Source organism: Canis aureus, chromosome 15 (genome assembly GCF_053574225.1).
Source record: "Canis aureus isolate CA01 chromosome 15, VMU_Caureus_v.1.0, whole genome shotgun sequence".
In the NCBI taxonomy this organism is placed as follows: Eukaryota; Metazoa; Chordata; class Mammalia; order Carnivora; family Canidae; genus Canis; species Canis aureus.
Genome location: NC_135625.1, coordinates 50254038 through 50277214, shown reverse-complemented (window position 1 = coordinate 50277214; position 23177 = coordinate 50254038). Strand labels below are relative to the sequence as shown.

General features: G+C 40.9%; 1 protein-coding gene across 4 annotated transcripts in view; it reads left to right on the top strand.

Annotated features, from left to right (window-relative positions):
- The first annotated feature begins 3215 nt into the window (after positions 1-3215).
- Positions 3216-23177, top strand: part of ACTR3B (actin related protein 3B) — an 85041-nt gene continuing 65079 nt past the window's right edge. The window contains exons 1-2 of one of the 4 annotated variants that reach the window (XM_077849561.1): positions 3216-3365; positions 22201-22256. In XM_077849561.1, coding sequence (XP_077705687.1) covers positions 3322-3365; positions 22201-22256 — 100 coding nt within the window. In that variant the 5' untranslated portion in view covers positions 3216-3321. Of the gene's footprint in view, positions 3366-22200; positions 22257-23177 lie in introns of those variants that run through there. The other 3 variants (XM_077849567.1, XM_077849566.1, XM_077849562.1) reach the window with 3 other exon arrangements.

The window sequence follows — 23177 nt, the reverse complement described above, 5'->3', positions numbered from 1 at the left end:
ACAGTCAGTTGAGCCACCAACTCTTGGTTTTGGCTCAGGTCGTGATCTCAGGGTCCTAAGATCAACCCCCACATTGGACTCTGCGCTCTGCGTGGAGTTTGCTGCTTGTGATTCTTTTTCCCTCTCCCCCTGCTGCTCCTGCTCGTGCTCTCTCTCTCTCTCTCAAATGAATACACTTAAAAAAAAAAAAAAAGAAAGTAGTCCTGAGTTATTCAGGATTCAGAGTAGCAGTTGTAAAAATAGTCACATTATGTGCCGTGAAAGAGATGCTGAACTCTATACAGGAAGCGTCCTGGCTTCCCCATTTCTGCCTGTTGGGAGAAAGTGGAGCAGGAGCCCTCGTTGGGGAGAAACATAATAAAGAGATGTCTCTTTCTGCTTAAGAAAGCCAACTACAAATAGAATGAGTATAATTTTGCAAAGTATGTTGGAAGGAATAAACCTCTTTAGCAATATAATTAGTAGATATTGTACTCGAAGCATTCCTTGCAGAACATGAGGTTTGTTTCTCTGTGGGTATTTTGTCCTACCACTGTCAAAAGTGATGCTATTGGTCTCTGATGTATAGTTTATAGCCTAAGAAGAATAACACAGAAGGACATGTTATAATATATGGGGAAAACAGCAAAAGTACAAACATAGAAATTACGTCTAATGTTTGCTTTCATTTTTAATCAATGTTGCCTTTTTTAAAAAAATTATTTATTTATGAAAGACACACACAGAGAGAGGCAGAGACATAGGCAGAGGGAGAAGCAAGCTCCATGTAGGAAGCCTGACGTGGGACTCAATCCCGGAACGCCAGGATCACGCCCTGAGCCAAAGGAAGACGCTCAACTGCTAAGTCACCCAGATGTCCCTGTTGCTTTTGATGACAACAAAAAAGTAAATAAAAGCAAATATAATGTGTAATTGAGCTTTAAACATTTCCTGATGGCTTTTATTTATTCAATAATCATTCATTGATAGTGGCTATAGGATGCTAGGTAGTGTCTAACGAATTGGAGATAGAAGTATATAGACATGGCCAACATGCACATGAGAAAATGCTCTGCATCACTTGCCATCAGGGAAATACAAATCAAAACCATAATGAGATACCACCTCACACCAGTGAGAATGGGGAAAATTAACAAGGCAGGAAACCACAAATGTTGAGAGGATGCGGAGAAAAGGGAACCCTCTTACACTGTTGGTGGGAATGTGAACTGGTGCAGCCACTCTGGAAAACTGTGTGGAGGTTCCTCAAAGAGTTAAAAATAGACCTGCCCTACGACCCAGCAATTGCACTGTTGGGGATTTACCCCAAAGATACAGATGCAATGAAACGCCGGGACACCTGCACCCCGATGTTTCTAGCAGCAATGTCCACAATAGCCAAACTGTGGAAGGAGCCTCGGTGTCCATCGAAAGATGAATGGATAAAGGAGATGTGGTCTATGTATACAATGGAATATTCCTCAGCCATTAGAAATGACAAATACCCACCATTTGCTTCAACGTGGATGGAACTGGAGGGTATTATGCTGAGTGAAGTAAGTCAATCGGAGAAGGACAAACATTATATGTTCTCATTCATTTGGGGGAATATAAATAATAGTGAAAGGGAACAGAAGGGAAGGGAGAAGAAATGTGTGGGAAATATCAGAAAAGGAAACAGAACATAAAGACTCCCAACTCTGGGAAACAAACTAGGGGCGATGGAAGGGGAGGAGGGTGGGGGGTGGGGGTGAATGGGTGACACGCACTGAGGGGGGCACTTGACAGGATGAGCACTGGGTGTTATTCTGTATGTTGGTAAATTGAACACCAATAAAAAATAAATTTATTAAAAAAAAGAAGTATATAAAAGACATCAACTACCAGGGAGCTCCAGCGTATGGGAGTGATGGAAGTGTAGCTATCACATCACGATGCCACCAAATAAGGCAAAGGTGGAAGGGTGCACTAGGCTCTTTGGGAGCACAGAGAAGAGAGCGATGAGCAGAGGGAAAGCTTTACGGAGGTGGCACAGCTTGAGCTTGGTCAACACAGATGACTTGTTTCAGTGACAGTTCCAAGCAGAGGCGAGAGGGTGAAAAGGCATAGAATGAGTTGAGAATATATGGTTTAACTGGGAAAATTATGAGCAAGGCAGCAATTATTGATTGCCATTCCCCTTCTTGTTGTTCAAACCCAATTCCAGCTAGGTATTGGCAGCCACAAGCTTCAGAGATGCAAGGTCCCTTTAACAGTGTAAGCCCATTGCAGTACATCAGTTCCCCTTACGGATGATCTGCTTTCAGTGTAGGCTGCTGTTATGAGTTGAACTGTGTCCCTAAAAAGACATGCTGGAGTCCTAACTCCTAGCGCCTGTGAATGTGATCTTTGGGAAGAGGGCCTTGGTAGATGTCATCAAGTTAAGATGATGTCAATAGAGTGGGCCTTAATCCAATATGACTGATATCCTTCTAAGAAGAGGAGAGTGCCATGTGATGATGCAGACACAGGGGGAGAACACTATGTGAAAGGTAGAGGCAGAGATTGGAGTGATGCATCTAATAAGCCAAGGAACACCAAGGATTTCTGGCAACACCAGAAACAGAGAAATGCATGGAACAGATTCTCCCCTAGAGTCTTCAGAGAGGGTACAGGGTTGCCAACACCTGATTTTAACCTTCTTTACTCTGGAGATAATAATTAAAAAAAATATTTTATTTATTTATTCATGAAAGACACAGACAGAGAGAGGCAGAGAGACACAGGCAGAGGGAGAAGCAGGCTCCATGCAGGGAGCCCGATGTGGGGCTCCATCCCGGGTCTCCAGGATCACGACTTGAGCCAAAGGCAGACGCTCAACCGCGGAGCCACCCAGGTGCGCCAATCAATTAGTATTAAAATCTATTCCAAGCGCTGTCAATGAGAGCAAGATAGAGAAAGGTGCAGGGAGGGGACCCAGTTGGGGTGGTTAGGGACGACTTCCGGAGAAGGTGACGTTCTAGCCGAGATTTAAAGGATGAGAAGGCGCCAGGCCCCGGAAACGGTGTCAAGTTTACCCTAAGGCAGTTAAAAATAGCCCCCTACCGCTCCGGCAGCCTTATTGGACGACCGCGCTAGGCGGCGTCGCCGCCAGCAGTAAAGATGGCGGGCGGGCGGCGGGGCGGGGCGGGGCGTGCCCGCGGCCTGATTGGCCGGCCGGGCAGCGTCACGTGGGCGGCCGCCGAGCATCCGGGCTCCCGGCGGCGGCGCTGCGGAGGCTCCCGGGAGCGGGCGGCGCGGCGAGCGGACGGCGGCGGCGCCTCCCGGGCCGCCCGCGTGGGCCAAGCGGCACGCGTGCCGAGCATGGCGGGCTCCCTGCCTCCCTGCGTGGTCGACTGCGGCACCGGGTAAGAGCCGCCGGCGCCCGCCCCGCTTCCGCGCGGCCCGCCCCCGCCCCGGCGCCGAGCACCTGCTCCGCCGCCCGCCCCGGCTCACCTGGCGGGGATTTACCGCAGAGCGCCCCTGGCGGGGCCGGACCCGGCCGGGCTCTGCGCTGGCCACCTGTGCGCCCCGCCCCCTCCTCTCGGGCCCCGGCCGCGCGCCGCCGCCGCTCACCTGGCTGGGCGCGGCGCTCGGCATCGGCGCGCGCACCTGGCCTGGCCTTGCTCCCGCGCGCGGGCCCAGGCGGACCTTCCACCTGCCCGGCCGTGCCCCGACCTGTGTCCCCCAGTGCATGGCCTTTCTTGCTCGTCCTTCTTGACCACTTGTGGAGGTTTTCACGTCGCTCTCCCGACTTGACACCTCGTGTGCAGCATGCTTTGCTGCCTCCGAGTGTTGAATGCCTCGCTCGGCTGAGCTCTTGCTTCAGTTTGCGTGCACTTGCCTTCTCGCTTAAAAAACACGTTAAAAAGGCTCCATTTTGAAAAACAAAGGCTAAATTTGGGAAAGCCTCTTTGTGGTGTAGTTTTTTTTTTCTTTTTCTTCTTTACTTTTTGGTTGAGATGGTGTCTTTTGATGTTACAACGTGCAGAAGAGCTAGCTCTAGCTACCTTAGGAAATCTCCGGTTCAGTGGTCCAAGCTCAGCTGATTGTAGGAACGTGAATCCGTCTAGCTGGTAGTTGGGAAATTCAGGCATGCCTCCTTGCTTTGTAGGTTAAGTACTCAATGAAATAACCCAGAAGCAGATTTAGTCTCCTGAAGATTTTCCTACACGGGATTTTTACAAATTTTTGTCAGAAAATCTTCCATGGCATGTTCACCTTAGCCTTGATTCTTTTCTGTAGAAAAATGCACTTGGTTTGGTTTCCTTGACAACCTTGTGGGGGTGTCTTTAATTTGTTACAGTCCATCTCCTACTGATCATGCTTTCCTTTTGCTGCTGAAGCCTGTACTATTGGTTCCAGGCTGGAAAAAGCTGCCTCTTGGCTTGTGCTAATGTTTTTTGAGATAAGTGTTGTATCAGAAGTTTTGTGGCTCTTTATTTTAGAAGTTGTTTTGCTGCAGAGAACACAAGCCAAAATCAAAATTGATGTGGGAACCTGCCCCCTGCCCCTGAGTTTTTGGCTCCTTATGCATTCCCTCATCCCCTGGTAGGGGTCTTCATCCCATGCCCTCCTGATGTCTGGTTGTATCTACAGTGAAGGCAGCAGGTGAACCTGTTTTTTCCACATGTGCATGTGAAATTTTTGCTTTTGTATTTTCAGTCTTGTAAACCTATTGAAATCTAAAGCATTTTTGGTAGTAGCACTAGGTAATGCCCGCAGAGTTTGTCAGTACCTTTAATATTAGTAAGCTGGAGGCTTCACTCCTTGTTCTTGCTCTAAAATGTGGTGCTGTTTTGACCTTTTGAGGTAAGTGGGAATGTAACTTGGCTTACGTGGAGATACAACTTCATTATATCAATGTTTTATGACCCCCAAATCAATGCAGTTTTTTTTTTTTTTTTGTCTGGTGTGGGCTTTGGCAGTCTGGTAGACAGTGGCAGGGAATCTTCCCACTATGTTTCACGCGGATGTGTTCTGTTGTGGAAGTGACTGTGATTTACCATGAATATCCAGGGTCCAATATTTGGTCAGAAGGAGCAGCCTGGGAGGCCATATCAATACTTATTAGTTCTTATATTTCTTTTTTTTTTTTTTTTGTTCTTATATTTCTCAGACAGTGGAAATTGTTTTTGGATTAACTTTTATGTCAAAATAGGATTCAAAAAGGGTAAAATAGATGTAAAAATAACTAGGACCAAGAAACAGATCTAGGTAGTCATCCTAAACTGTAGACCACTGGTTGCTGTAGATGGGTCTCACATTTGGCCTTTGCCTGTCTGACAAAATTGTTGGCGTCATTGTCGGTTATGCAGTTCTTGTCATCAAGGAGAAAGAGAAATAGCCTTCTTGGGTGAAAAGGCTTTTTGTCTAGCACTAAATTCTAACAGAAAATTCACGTGGAACTATAAGTAGTTATTTAGTAGACCATGTACCAAATGGTATTTTTTTAATAGTAAATAAATTTATTTCATCCTTGTAGCCATGCATACTCCTCTGATAGTCGCTGAAACCAATTCAGTGACTGCAAGTGTGCCAGGGGCCAGGATAGTGTGGACCAAGGTACCTGTTTGATCCAAAGATAAAGCTTTGTTTATTTAAAAGGATTACTATGGGCTGCATAGTTTTCAGAGAATTTTCCACAAATTCTAGTTTCACTTCTCTTGTCTTTTTTTTGCATTTTTTTTAAAAAAAGATTTATTTTTTTTTATTTTTTTTTATTTTTTATTTTTTTTTTAAATTTTTATTTATTTATGATAGTCACACAGAGAGAGAGAGAGAGAGAGGCGGAGACGTAGGCAGAGGGAGAAGCAGGCTCCATGCACCAGGAGCCCGATATGGGATTCGATCCTGGGTCTCCAGGATCGCGCCCTGGGCCAAAGGCAGGCGCTAAACCGCTGCGCCACCCAGGGATCCCTATTTTTTTATTTTTTTACGCAATCTCTACACCCATTACAGGGCTTGAACCCATAATCCTGACATCAAGAGCTGAATGCTCCACTGACTAAGCTGGCCAGGTGCCCCTTTACTTGCATTTTTAAACTTATTTTGAAAAAATTTCAGATCTACTGAAAAACTTCAAGAACAGTACCAAAAAACCTACTATATATGTATATATATTTTTTCTTTTTGGGGGGGTGGGGAGTGGAGAGAGAGAGGCAGGTGCAGTAGGATGGGCAGAGAGAGAATCTTAAGTAGGTTCCACACTGAGTGTGGAGCCTGACGTGGGGCTGGATCTCACACCCCTGAGATCATGAAGTGAGCTGAAATCAAGAGTCGAATGCTTACCCAACTGAGCCACCCAGGCCCCCCCTCTACTATATATCCTTCATCCTGTTTCACCAGCTATTAACATTTGCTTTATCATTCTCTGGATAGTCTATGCATATTATTTTTCTGCACTGTTTGAGAGTAAGTTGCAGGTATTGTGCCCTTTTGTATCAAAATACTTTAGGGCATACTGAGAAGAGGGGTTTCCTTTTATCCAATCACAGGCCAGTGACATTTATGTGGTGGTGTTCTCTAATATGCTATCTAAGACTCCCATGAGTGGTCTCATTTATGTCTTGTGGACTCTTCTTCCCCTTCCTTGTCCAGCACTGCCTCTTGTTTGGTTGTCAGCCAGTCTTTTAGGTCTCATCCGACTGGACTGGTCCCTTAGCCTTTCTCTAGTTTTCAGGATGCTGACATTATTGGGAGCCAGTTGCTATGTATATTGTCCCTCAGTATCAGCTTGTCTGGTGTTTCCTCATGATAGATACAGGGTATGCATTTTGTCAGGAATACCACAGAAGTGACACCAGTATTTCTTAGTGCATCCCACCAGAATCTTCCCACCCCCAGCATGACTGAGATTTAATTGACATCTAACATTGTGTGAGTTTAAGGTATACATTTTGATTTATTTATATATTGCAAAATATATAAATGTATAGCTTTAGCTCACACCTCCCTCACATCGCATAGTTGCCATTTCTTTTTTGTGGTGAGAACACCTAAGTTCTATTCTCTTAGGAACTTTAAGGTTTATAATACAGTATTATTGACTGTAGTCACTGTACTGTACATGAGATCCCTCTAGTTGAAAGGCTTAAAATAATGGTATGCCTCCTTTTTGATGTTCACTTGAATTATTTGGATAGGGTGATGGCCATTAGATTTCTCCACTGCATAGTTTTTCCCTAATAATGTCATTTACGGAGAATTGTTTTGAGCTTATGTAAAATACCTGTTCTTCCGTAAACTTTCACCCAGTAGTTTAGTATTGATTGGTGATTTTTGCTGTAATTGATAATTGCCATGATGGTTGCCAAATTGTGATTATTTAACTCCAGTGATGTATCTACATTTCTTAGTTAATGTTTTACTATAAGGGGATACTTTTACATTCTTCTCATCTATTTATTTATCATTTGTGTGGGTTATTACTTTACTCAAAAGGTTATAATCCATTATGTCATTCTTACTATATTCAATGGGTTATTATCAGTTATTGCCATTATTTGTTTTGAATGCTTAAATTGTTTGAGATTTGACCAATAAGAGCCCATTCAAACTGTTTTCTGGCATTCCTTGGGCATGTCCCTATATTTTTTGAGCATGTTGTTATTATTAGTAGACTGCAATGATAGTCTTGTGCATGTGTACACTTTTTTTGTATTTTTTGCTGGGTGTCTCTGGGAATGTGTTCTAGAAGTGGGATTTCTGGGTCAAAGAGCAATTGCATATATAATTTTGCTAGTCCGTGAAATCCCACTCAGCAGTGTGTATCCTCACCAGCAATGTATGAAAAGTACTTGTGTCTTCTTACAGACTAACAGTATATTGTCAAAATTTATTTTTATTTTTATCCATCTAGAGAGTAAGAAATAATACTATAGTTTTAATTTGAATTTCTTCTTATGTGGAAAGATGGGCATCTTTTATTTTGGTTAAGAGGCATTTACATTTCTGTGTTCTGTCTCGTCATTTCTCTAGCCCATTTTCCTGTGTGTTTTTTGCCTTGTGCTTTGATTTTGGAAGCTCTTCATGTATTAGGGTGTGTTGGAGATTCCGCAGACCGCTTCAGTGATTTGCTAGGATCGGTTCCAGGACTGTAGTGAAAATCAGCCAAGGGAAAAGGCGCATGAGGCCGAGTAAGGAGGAAACCAGGAGCAAGCTTCCAGAGTCCTCTCGCACTGGAGCCACATAGACGCGTTTAATCAGCATTCGGTTCTGACAACACACCACAGAAGCTCAGTGAAGACCTGGTGCCGAGTTATCAGGCTGGCCATGGCACCCCTGTCGGGCACAAACCAAAATTTTAGAGCCCCAGAAGGAAAGCAGTTGTTCAACTTAAACTATTGTTTGCATGGTTTAGGCACAGCGATAGGAATGGTAGGAACCCTCCTGAAACCGGGGTTTCCAGGTGCCAGCCGGAAGGCCAAGCTTGCAAGCAGGACTTTCTAAAGAGAGCAGTCTTGGGCCTGTTAACTCTTTTCTGCATGTTGGGGCATTAGCTCTTTATGATGTAAGTCACAAATGCATTTTCTCTGTGTATTATTTGTCTTTTGCCATGCAAGGATTTTTTTTTTTTTTTTGAAGAACCAAATTCATTTGTTTTTTCCTTTTTGTTTCTAGATTTTGAGTCATAGTTAAGAAAGTCCTGTCCCCCTCCATTCCCAAGCTATATGGTGTTTTTTTTCTAATGGTTTCATTTTGCCCTCTGTATTTAAATCTTTAATACATTTGGAATGTTTTCTGGGATATGATAGGAGGGAAGGACCCAGTTGGAACTATTTCTGTCTTTTTTTCCTTCTGGCTATCCCATTTATCTCAACATCATTTATGGAAAAAAAAAAAAAAAACCTCTGTGCTTGAAGATGCTGCCTTTATTATATACTAAATTTGTCTATGCAGTTGTGTTTATTTCTAGATTTTGTTTTGAGTTGCATTAATCTATTCACATGCCACCACCACCACAGAGTTTTAATTACTGAGGCTTTAGAATGATTTTATACCTGGTGGGGCTGGCCTCTCCTACACATCTCTTTCTTTATTTAGGGCTTTCCAGTAAATTTTTGCTTGTTCCTCCAAATGGGCTTATAGTCAGCTTCTCTAGTTCCAGAGGGAGAATGCCTGATGGCATTTTTATTTGGATTCTATTTAATTTAATTTAGTGAGGGCCATCGTCTCTGTGATGAGTGACTCCTCCCGTGGAAGAACATGCATCTCTGTCCACTAGATCAGTCTGTTTTGTGTCTTTTAGGATACTGTGTTTCCCTCAGGTAGATTTCTTGTTAAGTTTATGCCTAGGTATTTGATTTCTGCTTTGCTATCATAAATGATGTCTTCTTTTTCATTATGTTTTCTGTTTTTCTTGAATAAAGGGTTTTAGTTTTTTTTTTGTGTTAATTTTGTAAACTGCTATTTTACAAAATACTGTTGGGTTGTATGATTTTTCCCTTGATCTTTAGGGTTTTCCAGATATGAAATCTTTGGCAAACAGAGAAGGTTTTACCCCTTTCTTTCTGTTGGTAGGGACTCTATATTCTTTTTTTTGACACACTATAGTGACCATTACTTCCAAAATAATATTAAATAGGAATGGAGTTAGTTTATTTTAGTGGAGCAGCTTCTGGTGTTTCTAAAATAAGATACTGACCTATGGAATGGGAGAAGATATTTGCAAATGACATGTTGCAAATATCTATAAAGAATTTATCAAACTCAGCGCCCAAAAATCCAGTCAAGAAATGGTTAGAGGGATCCCTGGGTGGCGCAGTGGTTTGGCGCCTGCCTTTGGCCCAGGGCGCGATCCTGGAAACCCCGGATCGAATCCCACGTCAGGCTCCCGGTGCATGGAGCCTGCTTCTCCCTCTGCCTATGTCTCTGCCTCTCTCTCTCTCTCTCTCTCTCTCTATGTGACTATCATAAATAAATAAAATTAAAAAAAAAAAAAAGAAATGGTTAGAAGTCATGAATAGACATTTCTCCAAAGAAGATCTACAAATGGCCAACAGACACATGAAAAAAATGCCTCCACATCACTCAGCATCAGGGAAATAAAAATCAAAACCACAATGAGATACCACCTCACACCAGTCAGAATGGCTAAAATGAACAAGTCAGGAAATGACAGATGTTGGCGAGGATGCAGAGTAAGGGGAACCCTTGTACACTCTTGGTAGGAATGTAAATTGGTGCAGCCACTGTGGAAGACAGTGTGGAGGTTCCTCAAAAAGTTGAAAATAGAGCTACCCTACAACCCTACAATTACACTTCTAGGTATTTATTCAAGGGATACAAAATATATATAATGGAATATTATCCAGCCATCAAAAATGAAATCTTGCCATTTGCAATGACAGATGGGACTAGAGGGTATTATGCTCAGTGAAATAAGTCAATCAGGGAAAAATAAATAACCATATGAGTTTACTCATATGTGGGAGTTAAGAAACAAAACAGATGAACATAGGAGAAGGAAAGGAAAAATAAGACAAAATCAGAGAGGGAGACAAACCAGAATAGACTCTTTTTTTAAAAAAAGATTTTATTTATTTATTCATGAGAGATAGAGAGAGAGGTAGAGATATAGGCAGAGGGAGAAGCAGACTCCATGCGGGGAGCCTGATGTGGGACTCGATTCTGAGACTCATGCCCTGAACCAAAGGCAAAGGCTCAACCACTGAGCCACACCCAGGCATCCCCAGAATAGACTCTTAACTCTGGGGAGCAAACGGTCCCTGGAGGGGAGATGGATGGGGTAACTGAGTGATGGGCATGAAGGAGGCACGGGATGTGATGAGCACTGGGTGTTCTATGCAATGGATGAATCACTGAATTATACCCCTGAAACTAGATGGTAAGCTATATGTTAATTAAATTGAATTAAAAAAAATAAGATGCTGGCTTTTGGGCTAGTGTGTGTGTATGTCTGCATGCACACATGCACACACATATATATCATGTTAGTCTGTTTCTATTTTTTGGAATGTTCGTATGGGTGTTGGACATTGTCAGAAACCTTTATCATAAATGGAATGTGTAGTTTTTTTCCTAAGCCAGTTATGATGATGGGTTATGTTAATGGATTTCCTCATAGTGAACCACTACTGTATTCTGGCATAATCCTCATTTGATTATGATGTATTTTTAAAAATTTTTAAAAAAGATTTTATTTATTCATGAGAGACACACACAGAGAGAGAGGGGTAGAGACACAGGCAGAGGGAGAAGCAGGCTCCATGCAGGGAGCCCAATGTGGGACTCGATCTCAGGACTCCAGGATCATGCCCTGAGCCGAAGGCAGGCGCTAAACCACTGAGCCACCTAGGGATCCCCTGATGTATTATTTTTTGGTGTGTAGGTAAATTGTTAATATTTTATTTAGATTTTTTGCATGAAATAGAAGTGAGAGTGATTTATAATTTAGTTTTTTGGTTCACTGCCTGTCAGATTTTGAGATCAGTGTTACACTCTCTTTATAAAGAAATTAAGAAGTTTCCTTTCCTCTTCTGTTCTCTGGAATAGTCTGTTATAGTATTGGGATGACGTTTTTAAGGTCTTGCTAGAATTTCCCCATGAAACTGTCTAGACTTGGTGCTTGCTTGTGGGGAGACTTCTGCTACTCTATTTCTTTGAAGTCTGTTGGACTTTCCATCTCTAGTGGAACCAATTTTGTTGTGTTGCATTTGTCTAAAAATTTTTCATTAAATCTAGATTTTTCAAGTGTATTGTATATAGTAGTCTCATGATTCTAAAAATATCCTCTACATTTATGCTTATTTTCCCTTTTGTCACTCACATTTATGTGTTTTGTTTCATCCTTTTTCTTGATTTACCTAATTTGTCCTGTGTATCTTTTTTCAAGGAATGAGCTTTGGGGTTTACTTATTAATTCTGTTTTTTTTTTTTTCTGTTTTTTTGACTCATTTATCCTGCTTTTATCTTTATTTCTTTTTTTTCTACTTTCCTTTGTTTTTGTCTTAGTGTTTGTGAGTTGGATGTTAATTTTTATTTTTTCTTTAATTGAAGGTACTTATTACTACAGAATTTTGGCTGTTACGTCTTAAGCTGTATCTTTCCTTTAGATTTAGATACATTTTTTCATTATAAATTTCAAGAGATTTCTATATTTTTGTTTTGAGTTTCCCCCATAACTCAGTATTTCTATGGTAGCATGTTTTAAAATGTTCAGGTATAAGGGCCTGTTTCTTTTCTTTTTTAAATTTTGGTTTTAATCTCTAGTGTTACTGTGTTATGTTCAGAGAATGCTGTTAGCTTTATTTCTATTCTTTGGACTTCATGGCGGCTAAGGCCTGATCAGTTTTGTGCATGTTCTGCACTACGTGAAAATCTGTTCTGTATTAGTATGTCCAGAGGTTGACGTCTATCTATGTACGTGAGCTACCTTATTAATGATTTTATTTAGGTCTTCTGTTTTTTTTCCCCATCTTCCTCTATGTTGGACTGAGCAGGGTGTGTTAGGTCTTCCATTATTACTTCCCCTTGTTTTATGAAAGGGACTGTTGCCTCGTTGAGTGCCTGTGTGTTAATATTTGTGTCTCCCTGAGCTGTTGCTCTAGTGTGGTATCCTGTTTCGGGGGGGGGGTCTCTCAGTGCCCTGAAAGTCTGAGATCTACTTTGTAAAGGATGGTTGAAAACATACCAAACGCAAACTAACAGAATGCAGGTGTATTATATAAACACAATGTAAAAAGTTTTAGATGAAGCAAGTAGTTCATTTATTTATTTTGGGGTTCACATAATAAAATTTTGATTTTATCATAGTATGCACATTAATTAAGAAACTCAAAAGGTGCTCGGAAGCTAATGTGAAAACACATGGAGTGTTGTTCTGCCTACTATTCTCTGTCTTTGCCCAGAAACAGCTGCTTTCAGCTTTTAATTCTGTATCTTCCAGCCTTTATGGATTTCCATGTTTCTAAATAGAGTGCACTTCAATCTATCGATTATCAATTTTTTACATCATCTGTTGATCTAATGTTGTTAGATGATGGTTTAATTCTCTCATCCTGCATTTGCCTTCTGTTTCTCCTTCCCTGTCCTCCCAGTAGAAATGTATTATTGCATTTTCCAGTTGATTTGTGATCAGAGTTTACATTACTATGCCTATGCAAACCTGTCCTCATTCATGAAAGTGTACTGTGTTTTTTCTCTTCAATTTTGTTTTTATGGAAGTTAATGATTGCCTTCCTTGTTTTATTTTCCTTATATCCACTGCCCACTATTTTTCCACGTTTTCAGGTAGCCTGTGTCTCAGTGCTGTTTTCCATAAGGTTAATCACATTGCAGATCCAGTTGGTTTTTGCGGACATCTGTCTTTTGCAGCCCTCTGTCTTTGTCTCTTGGGTGGTTGCTTCCCAGGGCTGCCAGTCTGGGACTTTGCTTACAACCTTGTAGGCCTTTCCTTTACCTTTCTCTTGGATTGAATCTGTTTCTCACGTCCATTCCTTCCTGCTGTCTGCTTTGGTCCCTGCTGGTGGTCCTTCAGTAGCCAACTTTGTGAGGCTGGGAAGGTAACCCAGTGGGGCAGTGGTTCTTGGTGGCTGCCTTTGACGTGCCTGTGTCCTGAGTCTTGCCTCTGCCCATCTGACTGGTGCACATTTGTCGTCCTGGCATCTTCTACCATCATTCCAGGCGTTCACAAACCTCTCTCTTGGGCGTTCTCTTCCAGGTCTTCTTTTTTGGTTTTCTCCTTCATTTTGGTAGAGAGCATCCTCCAGTAGCATCCTCTGAGAAATGATGTGTGGGAGGTAAATTTTTAAAATGTCTTGCTTTTCTGAAATGTTTTATCTCTAATCCCTTACTTGGTTGAATTGTTGGGTGTAGTATTCAGTGTTGGAAATAATTTTCCTTCAGAATTTTTAAGACACTGATTCTTTGTTTTCTTGCTTCTGGTTTTGCTGCTGAGAAGTTAGAAGACTTTGTAAATGACTTTGATTATCCCGTTCTCCTTTCTGGGAGCTTTTAGAATTTCACAACGATGTGCCTTGAAGTGGGTTTGTCTTCATTGTGCTGGGTGTTTTTTGAGCTCCTCTAGTCTGGAGACTAGCCTCTCTGAATTATGGGTAATACTTCCAGATTATTTCTTCCTCCGCCAAGTGTGTGTGTCTGCATGTGCTTGTGGGCATGCTGTGTAACCTCTGGTTCCCGTGTTGAATTCTTGGGCTGTTTCTCTGATTTTCTTGTCTTTTCTCTCATTTTCCATCGTCTGGTCTCAGTTCTTTGTTTCTAGGATATGCCTCGCCTTGTCTTCTAGCCCTTCTCTTCCATTTATGCTCTTATTTTCAATTTCCAAGAATTCTTTTTGTTTTCTAAATGTTCTTTTACTAGTATCCTCTTGTTTTGTTTCTTGGTTATGGTATCTAATCTTAGAGGTTTGAGGATGGTGATTTTTTTTGGTGGTTGTGCTGGTGAGGTCTTTCCCTATGTAAGTTTTCTTTTAAGTTTTTTTTTTTTAAAGACACTTAAAAAATTTTTTTTTAAAAATTTATTTATGATAGTCACAGAGAGAGAGAAAGAGAGAGAGGCAGAGACACAGGCAGAGGGAGAAGCAGACTCCATGCCGGAAGCCTGACGTGGGACTCAATCCAGGGTCTCCAGGATCATGCCCTGGGCTGCAGGTGGCGCTAAACCGCTGCGCCACCGAGGCTGCCCTTTTAAGTTGGTTTTTGATTTGTGTGTTTTCATCTACTTTGTGGTAGAGGCTTTCCTCAGATGTTGGTAGTTTCTGGCTGGCTGCTCATGATGAAAAGTCAGAAAATTAAAAAGCTCATTGGTAAAAAAAAAAAAAAATTAAAATAAAAAAAATAAAAAAAAAAGCTCATTGGACTCTCTGAATGTGTAGGTTGACTTACTGATTTTGAGCTTCACCATGGGTGATATAGGCAGGTCGTTTACGGGGGTCTCCTGGCTTTTAGGGTCTTCCAGTTTTTTCTTTTGAACTGCTCATTTCTCCAGAGACTGTACTTGGGCTCCTTTGCCTGGAGGGCTGGGTCTGGGTGCTGGTGTTCTGAGAGCTGAAAGGGGGAGAGAGGAGGAGATGGGACAGGGTGTCTGAGCCATCACTGTTTATTATGGATGCAGTTGGGAAAACCTTTGTTGTCAGGATGCTGATGGTTTCACCCATGCCCAGTGATTTTGAGTCCAGAGACCCTTCTCCAGAGAGTCAACATCCAGAGAGTGCTGGAGTCAGGGAGGAGCCATGGCCCCCAGCAGGGGAGGGACGCTCACTGGGTCCCGTGTGTGGACCCTTCATTTTCACTTCTACAGGCTGCCGTGCAGCTACCAGTTTTGGAGCCTTTTCAGATGCAGTTGCATGTGTTGGGCTGGTTTGCAGCTTTTGCCTCTGTTTTCTTCTCCCAAAGCCAGTTAACACTGATCCTTGGCTCTCCAGGACCATACCTTTGGTTTTGCCTCCTCTTCTTTTCTTCTTATTGTTATGGCTTCATATATCAAAAAAATCATTTTGAGTTTGATCGTATATTAATTTACAGTGTACAGTGTAGAGAGCGTATATGTTCTTTAGAAACTATAATTGAGATCTGGGGATATTTTTAGTTTTATCAGAACCATATTCAAGGCAGTTATAGTCACTTTTTTTAACTGAAAACCTTAGGAAGGAGTAGAGCTGTTTTGGCTGAAGTTTGGGGTTTGAGACTGGACTTCATAAGGGGTCTCAGTCAAAAGAACCTCCCTACAGGATACAGTTTGAAAAACACTGTTCTAGGATGTGACATTTCCACTTTTAAACATAGATTAATTGAGCTTAAGTTGTCACCTTCTGCTCTAGACACATGGTTGTAGGAGGAATTTTAACTATATATAAATATGTTGAGTTGACAGTAGTCAGATTAATTCTCTTGACGGCAGAATTGAAAAGTCTGTGTGTTACTGCTGTGGAAAAATAGTGGCGTTTAACAGAAGAGTGAAAGAAGCTTTGCACAAGGGCTGTTTAAAACGGTTGGGGCAAATGAGGATATATTTTATTTACAGAAAGAGACTTTGGAAGGATACATAAGAATAGGAGGTGGTGTAAGGCAGGAGTGGGGTGGACGGTATAGGATTGGGAGTGGGACTTCTGAATGGGTACCTTTTTAGGGTGTTTTGAAGTTTGAACTATGAGAACATACTCGTTTAAAAGGCAGAATTGTAACTTGGTATTGCTTTATGCAGCTATTCACTCTGTTGCCACGTGGGAAAGGGTCTCAGGCCAGGGTCTCACAGAGGCACTGAGTTTGAGAATGTGTGTTTTTGAGAATGATTGCCTACCTTTACTGTGCTGGCTATTCTTTTGGAAGATAGTGTTCAAACAAACAAAAATCAAAGGCTTTTACCATAAAAACTGTTGGTTTTGATTCCTTATGTACACATTTGGGAGAATTTGATTGACATGGCTCTTCCCTTTTGGATGAAAAGATATACATAGAACTGGAAGAGAAACAATATGAAATTTTAGTATAGCAAGAGGCTTTCACAGTGAAAACTACACAGGAAGTTATTCGGGAAGATAATTGGTAGATTTGATCATCTAAACTGTCAACAGTTATATTCCAGGAAATGTGTAACTGGGAAAAATTGGTAATGTGTAAGAGCAAGGATTTGTATCCTTGGTACATGAGGGTTTGCGCAAATTGGTAAGATACTAAGGTCCTAGTAGAAAATTATCTAAAGATAGTATGTGGAAAAATATAGATGGCTCATATACCTCAAATAACATTTAAAAAATTATTTATTTAGAGAGAATATGTTTGTGTGTGCACGCATGTGTGAGCAGGGGGAGGGGCAGAGGGAGAGAAACTCAAGCAGACTCTGCCAGGACTGTGGAGCCCGTGTTGGGGCTCAATCTCACGACCCTGAGATCATGACCTGAACTGAAATCAAGAGTTGGATGCTGAACCCACTAAGCAACCCAGGTGCCTCTCAAAAAACATTTAACAGTAAAGAGAATTATCAAATAATGGATCCTTTTACTTTTTGAATTATTTTGAAATATTTTCTGGAAATGGTAGTATTTAATATTAGATAGGGATTATTGTGATTAACCTTTTATGGTTGAAGAAACTGAAGTATGGAGGGATTAATTTACTTTCCTAAAGTCACATAGTGCTGTGTTTTGAACTCAACACTGCAAGCCCCATTAAACTCATATCATAAATATATGCTATTTCAAGCAGTATAGAACGCCTATCTGTGTATGGCCATCAATCTGCCTCATTTTTGATGGCTATATAGCATTTTATGGAATTATAATCATTTACCTACTATGTCCTCTGTTGACGCATTTGGGTGTTTCCAGTGTTTTGTTGTTGTTTTGCTGTTGTACTGCAGCAGTGGATGGTTTCTCTTCCTATCTTTGCCTACATCTGAGAGTGCTTCTGCAGGTAAAGTCCTAGAAATGTGCCATTTGGACAATGGGGTATATGTATTTAAAATTCTCATAGATAATGTGAAGCTTCCCTGTAAAATGACTCTTCAGCCTTTTACTACCACCCACGTATAATTTACTACCACCTTCTTGAGTATTGGCCCAAATTTATGGGTGAATTTAATGATATTTGATGTTTCTTAAAAAAATATTCTTCTTATGTGAGAGTAAGGCCTGTCTCAATTTATTTGCCCACACGTATATCGATTGTTCTTGGCACACATCTCTCTACCCATGTCCATATCTCTCTCTGTCTGTGTAGTTTAGTCTTGAAGGTAGCATGATTCCGTGTTGTTGCCATTGTGAATGGGATCCTTCTATCCCATGTGTATTCTCACTTCTTGTCAGGAAAGTTGTTAATTTTTGTCTTTTATTTAGCAACTGGCCATCTTACTGGATTTCCTGTTTCCTTTAAATATTCTACTGAATTTCCTCAGACTGTCCAGGTCTGCAATGATCATGTACAAATAAATTTTTGTCTCCTCCTTCCCAGTGTGACTCCTTTTATTCTTTGTGATTCATATTATCTAGTGATTTCTAAGCACGTTGACCGTCAGAATCATGGGGTTGGGACAAGAGGTGTAAAACATGCAAGTGCCCAGGTTCCTTGTCTGGAGATTTCCCATCAGTGATTCTAGGACAGGTACTAGAAATGGGTATTTTAGAAGTTTCCCTGGTGATCTGTTCAGGTTTGGTACATTTTTTCTGGAAGCCTACCCAGGTGATCTTAAACTTACTTGCCTGCCAGAAAAAGTAGACCATACTGCAATAAAAAAAAAAAAAATCAATTTGAAATCCTCTTTCTAATAGGTAAACATTTTGATGAGTACTTTGAGGATTGGGGCCCTCTTTCTTAGTATCCACATAGTATGCCTGCTATCTGTTTCTAGCTAGTAAACTACTTGGGTTAAAAAAATGCTTCGTTTTCATAAATGATGTCTTGAACACAGTCCATATTTAATAATTATGTTTTGCTTGTTGATTTTTTTTTGGTTCTGCCCCTGAATGGTTGAGCCTCTAAGATTGCCTCTTAGATTGTCTCTAAGGGGGCATGCTAGTTAGCATTGGATTGTCCTCCTAGGAGAGGATTTTAGGATGAGCACTTTTTTTTTTTTTTTAAGATTTTATTTATTCATTCACTCATGAGAGACAGAGAGAGAGAGAGGCAGAGGGACACAGGCAGAGGGAGAAGCAGGCTCCATGCAGTGAGCCCAACGTGGGACTCGATCCCAGGTCTCCAGGACCACGCCCTGGGCCAAAGGCGGCGCTAAACTGCTGAGCCACCCGGGCTGCCCAGGATGAGCATTTGTTAGATTACATTGACAGTGTTATATTTAATGTGTTCTCATTGAAGTTTGGTATGAGCCTGGGTTGATGAGCATTTTATTAAAATTTTGAATGTCTTTTATTTTTTTTATTTTTTTATTTTTATTTTTTTTATGATAGTCACAGAGAGAGAGAGAGGCAGAGACACAGGCAGAGGGAGAAGCAGGCTCCATGCACTGGGAGCCCGATGTGGGACTTGATCCCGGGTCTCCAGGATCGCGCCCTGGGCCAAAGGCAGGCGCCAAACCGCTGCGCCACCCAGGGATCCCCTTGAATGTCTTTTAAAAAAAAATCTTGTTAGACATTCATTACATTGTGATTATTCAAACTAACAACCTTAAGTATATTTGATCCTCTGTAAGGAGTTGCACAGAAAAATCTAAAAGATATGAAGTTACCATAAGTGATCTGAATAGCTTATGCTTTTGCCACTATTTTTAATGGTTTCAGTTTTGATAGGGCGATAGGGGAGGATTTCATAGTAATTTGTTTATACATAAAAACATTAATATATCTTAATGTTAGTTTCCCTCACTCATGAAAATCGTTGTTTGCTTATTGTTGTCAATGCTCCGTTATCTGTGTGACTCTGTGACAGAGGCATCCCTTGAGGGCTGTCTGAGAGCACTGTGCCTTCAGGGTCTCAACATTCCAGGACCTGCTGGCAAGTGGCACCTGGTGATAGTGACATCAGTATCCAGTTGAATTTTGGAGCTGTGGGTCTAAATGTGCACCAGCCCGTTTCTGTGGTCTGACCTTTGCTGCTCTGGGCCATAGTTCATGATTTCGGGGGACAGTTGGGGAAGGATATCTGGGGATCTGCAGGGTTTACCTTTGTGCATTTTATTTCCACCACAACTTAAGGTAGTGTGTCTGTGGTGTGTAGAGTTGTGTACACCAGAAAGATGGAACGTGGCCACAGAGGATACTACGTGTGTGTTTTCTGAGCTTTTCAAAATTTTAAATTAGGAAATATTTCAAATGTACAGAAAAGTAATAATAGTAAAAAACCAAAACTTATGTAGATATAGCACTGTTCTAGTGCTTTCTCTGTTTCCCTATTTATTTATCAAACTCACCCTGTGAAATAGGTTGTATTATTATCTCCGTTTTACAGATGGAGAAACTGAGATACAGATAGGTAAAGTAACTTGCCCAAAGTCACACATTTGGTAAATAACAGAGCTGGACTTGAACCCGAGCAGTCTGGTGCCAGAGTGCATGCCTGGTCTTAGCCAATACAATACATTCTTGACTTTCAGAAACATAAAAAAAATATAGAAATGATACTTAGTACCTGATATTAATAAATGTTAATATTTTACTGTATTCCAGGTTTTTTTCTTTTTTGGAAATAATCTCATCACACAAACAAGTATTTTGTCATCTATAAATGAAAGATTGTGCTAGATGATGGGTCTGGCCTTTTGTGGTTCCCTCCCCTTGTTTCTGACTTTCAGCATCCCCCCTCCCAGTCCATTCCTTTCCCCAGCAGTTAGACAGCAAATATCTTTCCTTACATTGGTAAGAACTCATTCAGCAGATATTTATGGAGTGCCTGGCACCATGCCAAAGGTGGAGGTACATCATACAACTTGTAATCTAACGTGGGAAGACAGATTTTTTTAAGTCCAAATTGCATATTTTTTAGAGGGGAGTGATATGGCCTTTTAAAAAATACAGTCTTTATTATTTATTTATTTATTTATTTTTATTGATGAGTAGTTAATTTTTTTTGTTATTTTTATAAATTTATTTTTTATTGGTGTTCAATTTGCCAACATATAGAATAACACCCAGTGCTCATCCCGTCAAGTGCCCACCTCAGTGCCCATCACCCAGTCACCCCCACCCCCCGCCCACCTCCCAAAATACAGTCTTCAATTTGAGGAGTTTAGTGATTTCTGACCTACTTGTTTCTTTAGCCTTGGGTCAGCAGTTCAGTTTATTTATATACATTTTCTGGAATATACTTCCAGAATGGTGATTGAATTGGGAATTTTAAAAAATTGAGTGTATATTGCCTTCCTCCTGGAAAGTCCCTGGGCCTGGGTCAACTTTGAAACCTCCCTTTGGGTCTGGTGAGCCCTGGAGTGGGGTCCACTTGGTTTGTGTGTTAGGTAACTTGTGGGACTTGGGGGCCCTCAGGTGGGTCTCAGAAACTTCTTGTAGGGTCCAGTGGGTTTCAGAGCTCTGCCCTGCCTAGATTCTTATGGCACCAAGACGTCGGATCCTTGGAGACTGAACAGTAGGGCGTAATTTAAATGGAACTGACTTGCCATTTTTGGCTCACCAAAGCTCATTCATTCACTATGTGTTCAAAATTAGTAAAATTAGCATATGGCAAAATACATAGAAAAATCATAAAAATGATTTATTAAATTCGGAATGCAATACTGCATCAAAAATTTTTAGTATTGAGCATCTTGAAAGAATTTATAAACTAGAATGAGTTAATAGAGCTACTTTCCACACCGCTGAGCAGTGTTTTTCTTCATTACAGGCATTACTGCAGGATGATGGCTCAGTTGTCCAGACTTTACTATTCATTACAGTAGCCTAATAAAGGAGGAGCTGATGAGTCTTTTCAGTTTTCAATTTTTTATTTCCAGCAGATGGTTCTCAGTGGCGGTCTCCCCCTGCTACTTTTCTTTCTTTTTCTTTTTTTTATATATATATATATTTAAGAGATTAGCAAATGCTTTTGGAACAGATAGTAGTATTTTGGCATTTGTTTTAGTTAAGACTTTTGGAATCCATCACACAGAGTATCTTGACAGAAAATGGGCTCCTTCTGAAATGAGATGATAAGAGATGCTCCTGTCAGATATTCTCAGGAGGTGGCAGTAGCTGTTTCTAGACATATGCCATGACATTTTAAGAAAATTATATAATCATTTTTAAGCCCCCCTCCCCCCAAAAGTTCATGAAGTTTGAGAAGTACACTTCTTTGAGAGCCAACTCTGGGATTTAGCCTGCATATTTAGATTGCTTTTTTTTTTTTTTTTTTTTTCCACCAGCTGCTTGGCTTTTGGCAGCCGAATTAACTTCCCAGTACCTCAGTGTTCTCATCTGCAAAATAGGGATAATATTTACTTTCTTGACAGGATTTTTGTCAAAAAAGTAAAAGAGTGTAAAAGCACTTGTAAAGTTGGTAGGAATACACAATATAACATGTGTTAATGCATGTGTGCAAGATTTTTCCCAATAGATACAAGCATAACATTTTATGTTTTGATAACAGCTTGCTTGTCTGAAATGAGTGATTCACAGTCATCATAAGCTTTATTTATTTATTTATTTATTAATTAATTAAATTTCAATTGGATATTCTGAGGCTTGATATTTTAGGACTTGGAAAGCTTATAATTAAAGACGCTAATGGGATACAGGGGAGAGTATTATTATCTAAACCTGTGTTGATGACTTTGTGCTTTTAGGTATACCAAGCTTGGCTACGCAGGCAACACTGAGCCACAGTTCATTATTCCTTCATGTAAGTACAGCTCCACCCTCGCATTTCTAAAGGATTGGGGTTCTCAACATTCTGATTGTTTTTCCAGGCATATTAACTGACTTGCCATCTGCTTTTAGAAGACTGTTGTGGTGACTGGGGAGGGTTATTAATGTTGACACCTGGTTGCTGAATATGCTGTGGACTGTAGCTGTACCCTACCCTCCCAGTCCCCCCAACTTTCTGACACTTTGATTGTCTTCTGTTAAGCCCCTTGTCCCTGTCATTAGAGTTTCCACTTTGGTGGTTGGCAGGGACTTTTCATTCAGCCATAAATGTCTGAGCTACTTTGAAGAGGTATATCTAGTCCTTTAAGGTTAATTTGTAATTTTAAGTAAGTGCAGTTTTTTTTTTTTTTTAAAGATTTTATTTATTCATGAGGGACACACACTCACACACAGAGACAGAGCCAGAGGCAGAGGGAGAAGTAGGCTCCATGTAGGGAGCCTGATGGGGGGACTCAATCCCGGGTCTCTAGGATCACGGCCTGGGCTGAAGATGGCGCTAAACTGCTGAGCCACTGGGGCTGCCCTAAGTGCAGTTTTATTAGCAACTCCATGGACTGAATATCCATTGTACTGTACTATTCACTTTATTGAAAGATCTTTTTTTTTTTTTTTTTTGAAATGAGAGGGCTGATGACTGTTTTATTGTGTTCAGAGTGTCTGCTTTTGTTCAAATTTTAGTCGCTAAAGAATGATAAACTTAAAAGAAGAAATGTGCTCACATTTTGGCAGGAGTGCCCCCTACCCACTCTTTGTTTCCCATGGCAGCTTCCAGGGTCAGGTTGTTTATAGGGCAGAATTTTTTCCTGAAACTATTTAAATTCCGAATTATTATTTGGAGGCAGTTGACCAGAGTAACGTATATCCATCCAGAGTGAAGGGAAACTCTGTCTCCTAA